General features: G+C 43.4%; 1 protein-coding gene across 1 annotated transcript; it reads left to right on the top strand.

The window, feature by feature from the left end:
* The first annotated feature begins 162 nt into the window (after window positions 1-162).
* e2f4 (E2F transcription factor 4) lies at window positions 163-8,953 on the top strand. Its single transcript, XM_035665427.1, has 11 exons — window positions 163-603; window positions 2,000-2,109; window positions 2,566-2,727; window positions 4,127-4,170; window positions 4,260-4,324; window positions 4,415-4,603; window positions 4,855-4,942; window positions 5,087-5,233; window positions 6,524-6,571; window positions 6,710-6,754; window positions 6,849-8,953. The coding sequence occupies exons 1-11, from the start codon at window positions 439-441 to the stop codon at window positions 6,962-6,964; spliced, it is 1,179 nt and encodes a 392-aa protein (XP_035521320.1). The 5' UTR covers window positions 163-438; the 3' UTR covers window positions 6,965-8,953.
* The last annotated feature ends 162 nt before the right edge of the window (window positions 8,954-9,115 follow it).

Below are 9,115 nucleotides of genomic sequence, written 5' to 3'. Positions count from 1 at the left end.
AAAAAAAAAAAAAAAATTACATATAACAATTAATAAATAATTACTTTTAACTACGACACAACGAATGAATGCATTATAAAAAAAATGTTCACTGATTTTAAAACACACACTTTTTTTTTTCCGTTTGAATTTTTATCGAGAATTTGCACACGGCCCCTCCGACGGTTGAGCCGTCCCGTCATACCTCGCGTGGCCAACGGCTCTCCGCTCGTCCATTGAATCGCCGAAACTCAACCAGCTCGGCTCGATTCGGTGAAACAATTTGGCCGCGAACCGGGTCGGACTGTGCCTATTGGACACCCGCTAGACCCCTGGTCTTGTGTTTTATCTGACTGCGGCGGTTCGGGCCGTGCTTTTGCCTGGGTTTGGTCGCGGGGGAGGCAGTTGTTGGGGGGGGGGAAAGAGAAGCGCTTAGCTTTTGGTCCCGAGAGCCGAGCGATGATGGAGCTGGAGTCGGCCAGTAACAGAAGCGAACTGGGAGCTGTGGGAGACTCGCTGCAGCCACAGACTCCCAGCAGACACGAGAAGAGCCTGGGACTGCTCACCACCAAGTTTGTGACCCTGCTGCAGGAGGCCAAGGACGGAGTGCTGGATCTGAAAGCGGTGAGCAGGCGGAGCACCGAGTCTTTGTTGTGAGCTAGCACATGTCGTTACTTTACATTCACTTTCACTAGCATCCGTTAGCCTAGCCTAGCCTAGCCGTGTGACAGCCTCATTTGAATGGGTGGTGAAAAAAAAATAAAAAAAATAAACTTCTTGTAGGTTTTTTGTTTTTAAAACAACAACCGCTTAAAAATGCAGCTGTTTGCGTTAAAGGTTTCCGAACTGAACTTTTTTAAGAAACCCTGGTGAACTTTTTGCCCCCCCCCCCGCTGCAGATTCAGAGTCATATAAAAAAAAAAGTGGGTCAACTTTTTGTCTGCATCTTCACACATGAGCAGTTTTGTGTCTGATTGATAATGTCTTTGTCACTTAACGACAACGCATTCACTCGTTTCCAGTTGTGAACTTATAAAACATGCCTCTGGCTTTGCAGTTACGCGTTTATTAACCCCGATATGCAAACAGCGTTATATTTAAAGCGCTGTGGTTGTACTCTTGTTCTCCGGGTGGTTCAAAAACACCTGTTTTGGTGGAAACCTAAAAAAAAAAACCTCATGATTTTAATAGTTTTTATCAGTATAAATGTAAACTGTGACGTTAAAACCATCACTCCCACACCGATCTCCTTCAAAATAAAAGCAGAATAGCTGCAGTCTTCACCCCATAGATGTTGTATTAACACAAAACTGTGATCTGTTTCAGAGTCACTGAAGCTAAGAAGTGCTTGTTGTTGTTTGTGTGTACGTCTAATAAGATAAAGTTGCTGGAAACAAATTGATCTCTGCACGTGTTTAAACGCTTAATAAGCCCTAAAGCTGTAAAATGTGGTTCGACCTGAAAGCTTACGGTTTAAACTGGACTATAAATAGAAACACTTCAACAAACACTTGCCATCCATATTTCCCTTTTCTCCCCCGGACGGCAGCTTGATCAGCCAAGCATTACTTTGTCTTAACAGCACAGTTTCTTTTTCACAGCGACTTTATAGCCGCTGACACTTGCGTTTCGCTTTTGCTTCGCTCCACACTGATCATTAAACACCACACACACAGACAGACAGACAGGCAGTATGTTCTCTTTCAGTATAAAAGCAGCACCAGAACTCTGCTCTGACTTGTTGACACTGTTGGAAAAGAAGTACATTTGTTTTGCACGTGTAAATAATGAGCCTTACGGTTTACTAGCTGTCACCCACAGGGCCTGGTCACCAAACGGAAGACTTATCAGCACCGGCCATATGGTTATCATTAGTTTGTTTAAAGTTTGGGCCTGGGAGGGAAGTTTAAATGTCGTACCTTTTATAATGGGCGGTGAAAGCTGGTGGTTTATGGTTGCATACCGAAGGAACTGTAATCTCTTGTTTGTATTCTTCATCACTTTCTGTGCTGTCATTCAGGCGGCCGACACCTTGGCAGTGCGGCAGAAACGACGTATCTACGACATCACGAACGTGTTGGAGGGAATCGGGCTGATAGAGAAGAAGTCCAAGAACAGCATCCAGTGGAAGTAAGTCCGCAGTTCAGCGTGTGTGTGTCACTTTCCTGCGCTTATTTCCCAACAAACACGCCGCTGTCACAACATAATCATGTCAGAACGGCATTATAACAAAGCGGAGAACAGGAGAACTGTAGATATAAGAGTAGTAAAGGCTGTTTATTTACATTGCAGCAAGAAAGTGACAGATTTCTTTGCTGTTTTGGCTCTGTAGTCAAGCACATTGTATTTGAAACACGGCCCGAGGCTTTAAGCTGTCATTTTAAAGTATTTGCATCCACATAAAACTGTAGTAGTTTTAATCATAGTCCCCCAAAATAGGCCTTTTCCCCCATGATACTAATAACATTACTGATATTAATAATAAAGCAGGGTGTTCACAAACCACATGTGCTCATCAGTGTGTGGAGTCTCTTCGCCTGCCGCCTGTACGTGACCGTGTGTTTGTGTTTGTGTTTGTGTCTTCAGGGGTGTCGGTCCGGGCTGTAACACCAGAGAGATAGCCGATAAGCTGATCGATCTAAAGGCCGAGCTAGATGACCTGGCTCTCAGGGAACACGAGCTGGACCAGCAGAGAGTCTGGGTCCAACAGAGCATCAAGAATGTCACAGACGACTCTAACAACAGCCCATATCCTTCACTGCTCACTGCGCTGTGTGTTTAACGAGCATGCAAATGCAGTCAGAACAGCTTTCAGTGTTTTCCTCTTGTTGGTGGAAGACTTTGGTGCTATGGTGCACGTATTTGGTGGAGTCGCTCTCACACACAATACACACTGCCTTGTTCATTAGAGGAGTTACGCTTCTCTTATAACAGTAGATTTTATGTCCTTTTTAAAGAACGAGGAGAGGGAGCTGTTGCGTGTTATTGTGCTCGCACAGCGGGTGAGTGACGATCATTAGTGGCCGACTGATACAAATGATTGTGTGAACACTCCTCATTTTGCAGGGTGGTGCGCCGCTGCAGGATCAAAATAAGGGGAACTGCTGTCAGTGCTGATGTAATATGACCGTTTAATCAGCCATGAATTTATTCTGTTGAACACACACACACGTTATAAAACCTCTGCAGAGCCTCAGAACACATTCATGAGCAGGACTAATCATGACCTGATTTGAGGTGAAAAAAATGGTGTGTTTTCCCTTAATGTCCAGTGATACACTCCTTCTATATGTTCTGTTATCTCAGTAGAGCTGTGGCAGCTGTACTAAAGCCCAATCTGACAGTTATAGTACTGTAACTTTCACATGTTAATGGAAATATTTTGTGGATTTGCAGGCTCATAAGTGTTGCTCAGAGCAGTGCCAGTCCGTAGGTGCTAATGTCGACTGCAGCCAGGGGTTTCTCCCTGTGTAGGGACAGACTGCCAGTTTTATCATTAGAATAAAGTGCATTGCAGAACCAGGGCAGGGGCGTCGAACTGTGAAAACATGCCGTGATGAGTTATTTCCATACACTTATTTTGTTATATGCTTTGTGAAAACCACTCACGGTCGGTATTTGGGTACGTATGTGCAAGTGGCACAGAGAGTAACAGTAGACACAATGACACAACGGTGAAACATATCCAATCTCAACACCATCTGGCATCTCATAGGGGATAATCCTGGGCATGCATCCCCACAGATTCTGCCAGATCTGTCGGCCACGCTGCTCATACTGAGGCTGTTTGGCCCGGTCGCTTAAAGGGCGGCCACCGGTTTTTATACATAAAGGTCATGGCGCTTGAGTTGTATAAAGCCTGAGAAAATAAGAGCGTTTAACAGGCAGGGAGGGACTAATGAAACATGCTGTTTAGTCTCATTATTGGGAGTTTTTGTAGCTTGACTCATACTGATGACTAAACGTCTCAGCCTCTGCTCGCTCTTTTCTGAGTCCTCTTTTATTGAAGTGCAATATTAAATTTCTGGAGTATCCTGTTCATAAGTCTTCCATAAACTGGATGGAGATTCCACAAATGGACATTAGATGTATTTTAATAACTGTTTTTTCATTGAAGTTGCAAACATGACCCTTAACTCATTCCCACTATGGCCTATATAAAACACGAAGACCTCTGTGGAGCTTTTAAAGGTGATTGTTTCAGATGCTTAATCTCTTATAGACCTTTTTTCTTTTATCTGTGACACATTGACAAACACCTGCCTGTCCTTCCTCCTCAGGTGACACACTCCTCGCAATCCGCGCTCCCATTGGCACACAGCTAGAGGTCCCTATACCAGAATCTGTAAGTTATGTGCGCGGTTTGTGTACGCTCCTTTCGTCCAGCTACCGCTTTGTGTCACGTCTCACACCGAGTGTATGTGTTCTTATCCAGATCCTGAACGGACAGAGGAAATACCAGATCCGTCTCAAGAGTTCATCTGGTCCCATCGAGGTTTTGCTGGTCAATAAGGACCCGTCCAGTGCCTCTCCCGTTGTTTTGCCCGTCCCTCCTCCAGATGATGTCCTTCAAAGCCTCCCAGCACCGATACCTACCTCTCAGCCGCCCCCTGCTGCCTCCCAGGTCCACACAGATATCCACTTTCTTTATGCACTTAGTCTGTTTACTGTAAGAGACTGTTCACTCTCATGGCACCTGTCTTTATTAAAACACTACAGAGGATGTTCATAAATGCTTAATCACCGTGGGAAACTAATTCAAAACTCTGACTTCTGCTTTTTTTTTTTTTTCATCCATCACACATCTTTTTTTTTTTTTATCACGCAATGTTTTGACTTTCCTCTTTTTCTTTCTGTCATCTTTTCATCCTCCAGGTCCCCAAAGCAGCTCTAACAACTTCTACAAAACCTGTTTCGGTCACAACGTCAGCTACAGCAGCTAACCAGACGGCCTCAGTGACAGGTAGGGAGGGGCAACGTACCTGTGAGCGCACTGTGAACTCAAATACGGGCAATTTGTTTGGTCTACAAGATTTGGACTTCCCTTTTTATTGTCTCATTTTCGCTCGTGATAATTATTACCGATCACACCTCGTTTTATTTCAGAAAGTGACGAGCACCACGCCACTCACCCCGACAACAGATACACCTGCGACAGTTACTCAGCAACTACAGTCTTCTGCCTCGTTGGATGGATCTGCGTCCTCTTCTGCCTCTGTAGTGTTTGAACCAATTAAGTCGGATCCCTCCGAATGTGAGTTTACATGTTGCTGAAGTCTTTTGAACCCCTCTCTCCCTCTCTCCCTCCCTCCCTCCCTCTGGAATACAGCTTTGGAAAGATGAAGATGTTGAGGCAGGGATAATGTTTTACTTGACTTATTTCCACTACATGACTCGACTCGACTCACCTTTGGTACGTCTACTTCGCTTTTCACTGTTGGTGCTTTGGATAGTACCTCCTCGATGTGGGCGGAGCTCTATCAGTACAGCAACGCAGTCGGGGAAACAACCTGGAGACAACAGGGAGCTTTAATTTGGTCCTGAGAAGCTGCAGTCTTTACATTTACTGCTGTTTTCCTCTGCAGTGCTCCCATACTCTCACTCATCCACACCCTAACTAGCACTCACAGGGTGTTAAGGGATGGTGTTCTATGTGTGCACTTTGTCAGTTGACCATGGTGTGGTTTCCCAGGCTGCCATTTAAGACACACACTATTTAAAAATTTGTTGTTTGTGCAGGATGTCCCACGTCACGCCACCAATCAGTGGTCTGCAGTGTTTTCACGTCATCTTTTATGACATTAGCACTTTTGGCTGCAGCGACTCAAAGCATGCAGTGCTGATATGGATTTTCATTTCCAGTTTAAACACGCCGAGTTGTGCCAAGCCTTCTCTGGAGTAGAGCCACAGCGCGCCTGGCTGATTTGCTGCTTCATAATAACCCTTTTAAATAACAAAATAACTTGGACTTGTGAACTTTGTGAAGAATGTACAGGAAATACAATGCAATCACCGGAGTGGAGCCTCGTCTGCATACTGCAGGGAGGAGGGTGGCTGTGTTTATTTGTGCTTTAGAAAACAAAACCGCCCTGAAACAATCAGAAAGTACTGTTTTATTTCTTTGATTGATTTTGTTTTGTTCCCGCTCTCTCTGCCTGTTAGGACTCACGTTTAAGCGAGTAGCCCCTGTTGTAATGGAAATGCAAATCCCTGCCACGCTGGGCTGGTGTCCTGAGCCAAGCCAGCCCATGTGTATGGAAAAACGCTATTAGTATCTTCCTCAGCTCGCTTTAACAACAAAAACAAGTAGCAGGTACTATCCCTAATGGAAAACCAAGAAAGAGCAGGTGGAGCCCAGGTGTCACTGATCTCACACACAGTAATTCACTGAATGTTATATTGGATTGTTTCACTTTCTACGGATGATGTTAATTCTGCAGACCAGTTTTTATTTAAATTAGTATTTTCCATGAGACACAGTATAAAATGGATCCACTTAACACAGTGAGCTGTAGCTGAAATGTTTACTGTGCTTTCCTTCTAGTGCTGGACTTCCCCAAAGAGCTCTCTGACATGTTTGATCCAACAAAAGGTAAACTCCTCTTGAGTATTACACAAATCACATGTATTCCTTTGATTATGCAGTCGTTATTTGTATACCTTATTCTCAGTGTCCAGCAGTCTTAAAGCTTTAAAATAATGTCTCAACTCCTTTCTCTTCCTCTTACAGAGATCATGAGTGGAGACCTGTTGGAGGACTTGATGTCCTCAGAAGGTGGGTCTGTTTACATGTGTGTAACAAAGAGGCTATTGGGTCGTTGCCCCCTCTTATCTTATCTTAATCTTTCTCTCTCTGTTTCCCTCTCCAGTGTTCTCGCCTCTCCTCCGTCTGTCCCCTCCACCCAGCGACCACGACTACATATACAACCTGGACGAGACAGAAGGCCTGTGTGACCTCTTTGACGTCCCCATTCTCAACCTCTGACCCCAGAGATTGTCGTCAGAGTGTGAGGCAGTTTGCCAAAACGTGCTAATCTAACTTCATTTTCTCCACGTTTCCCCTCCCTCCTCACTGTCGGTGAAGGCGAGAAAGAGGTGCAGGACAGCCGATATGTTCTGATGAGCGTTCAAGGACACCTCTGCACTGACACGGCGAGCTCGAGCTGAGCTCAGCGCCACAGTAGCTACATGTACAGCCTCATGAAGAAAATACAGGCGAGAACAAAACAATTTACTTAGTGCTTTTCCAAGGAAACATAGTCAAAACAAATGACAAATAATTCTATTTTTGGATTATGTATGATAAAGCTATTATGTTTGCGTATCAGCTTTCCCAGTGTGCTTGTGAGCGAGCGTGTGTGTGGGTGTGTGTGGGTGTGTGCTTGAGTTTTGTATTGTATGCTCTTTTAACTTGACTCAGACATCTCCAGGAAAAAAACAAAAACAAAAAAACAAGAGAAAACCTTTTTGCTATCAGGTAAAGAGTCATGGCAGACAGAGCACGGCCTTTATCACCCGGCAGCTGCTCACGCATGGCTTTGAGTCCAAACACAGCTGGTTGAATAAGCACTGTCCTCATGTACATAGAGAATATATATTTTGTATTACCAGCACACAAAACCTAATGTTTAACAATGAACTACATTCGTAACCCAGGCAGAGCAATAGTTTGCAAATAAACAAAGGTCCCAGACTCATGATCAGTACTGTATGTATGAAGTGCTCTTGTTCGGGGAATTTGTTGTAATTAAACCTTTCAGTGTTTGGGGCGGTGTTTTTGTGTACCAGGTAGAGAAAGAGGATCTTAATGTTGCGGTAAAGCCGATGAGCTTTGTGATATAATGAGCCAAACACCAAAACAGTGCCGGGGTTGGGTGGGAGGGGTGCGTTTTAAAGCTCTACCATTTCTAACACTTTAAAGGGCAACAAGGTGCAAGTTAAAATATAATAAAGTGTCTAATCTAAGCTCCACATTACAGCTATCTTGTTCTCTAACTGGTTCAGTAACGCCCCTCTACACTGAGATGTTTGATTATTATTACAGGCTTGCTTTCAGTTTAATTTTGCCTCTGGACCTTTGGACTTGCAGATTTTTATTGGCTCTGATTTTAAATGGATGTATGTCAGAGGATTAGCTTTCTTTCCCCCCCTCACCTCTCCAAAATGAGTTGTCTTACAATTTATAATGTATGTATATGAATACCATTGTACTGAGTTCATTTGTATGTAAAAGGACATTATGTATTTCTGATGTATTTCTACTGATGCAGTGAATATAGTCGCCATGCCATGAAAAAAAAAATGCTCCTGTTTTTTTGCTTGTTTTTGTATATTTTGGCACAGATCCCTATTCTGTTTTATTTTGTTTTTGTTCTGTTTCCGGTAAATTAAATACTGCCCATCACTCTAAATTTAATTTTTCAACTCTAATGCAAAGTGGGGGGGGGCAGGTGAGTAGCAGTTCAGGATGAGTCAGGCCTTAAAGTACAGTATTGATTGACATTATTCATGTTTCTATAGTTTATTTTCATGTAATGATGTCCTGTTTTACCCTGGATGTATGTATGTACAGTATCACTGTGTATATCGCTCTCTACCGCTTGTATAGAATAGCATTTATTTTTTTATACTTGATATAATGTTACTGCTACTAATTTGGGGGCTAAACGTCATAGTTTAAGGAATTTATCCACAAAAAGCATCCTGTCTCATAGTTGCACTTTACATCACTGTGGACAGATTGGTCGCTACTCATCCAGCCCCTTGATCAGGAGCCAGTCATTGTGTTTGGACAGTGTTGTGAGTTTTTGCCTAATCCTTCAGTAGAGCTGCCAGGGAGTTCAACAGCACCGGGTTGAAAGAATCACGTCTGTGTGTGTGTTGGCGTGTGAGACTCACTGCTTACAGACTGTTTTTTTAACGTGCTCACCATTGCTAAGCTGTAGTTGCATCAAATGAAACTAAAAAAACACTCTTCTCTGATTATTGTCTGGTTTCATTGGTTTGGCTTTAAATGGAAGTCATTCTTTTTAAAAAAAAAAAAAAAGATATAAGATAAGATAAGATATTCCTTTATTTGTCCCACAATGGGGAAATTCCGGTGTTGTAGCAGCAAATGGATAGAGAAAAAGAAACA

This window comes from Morone saxatilis, unplaced genomic scaffold, assembly GCF_004916995.1.
Source record: "Morone saxatilis isolate NCDOM2014 unplaced genomic scaffold, NCSU_SB_2.0 Contig2, whole genome shotgun sequence".
In the NCBI taxonomy this organism is placed as follows: Eukaryota; Metazoa; Chordata; class Actinopteri; family Moronidae; genus Morone; species Morone saxatilis.
Note: the sequence above shows the minus strand (reverse complement) of the source record. Positions and strands in the feature narration are given on the sequence as shown.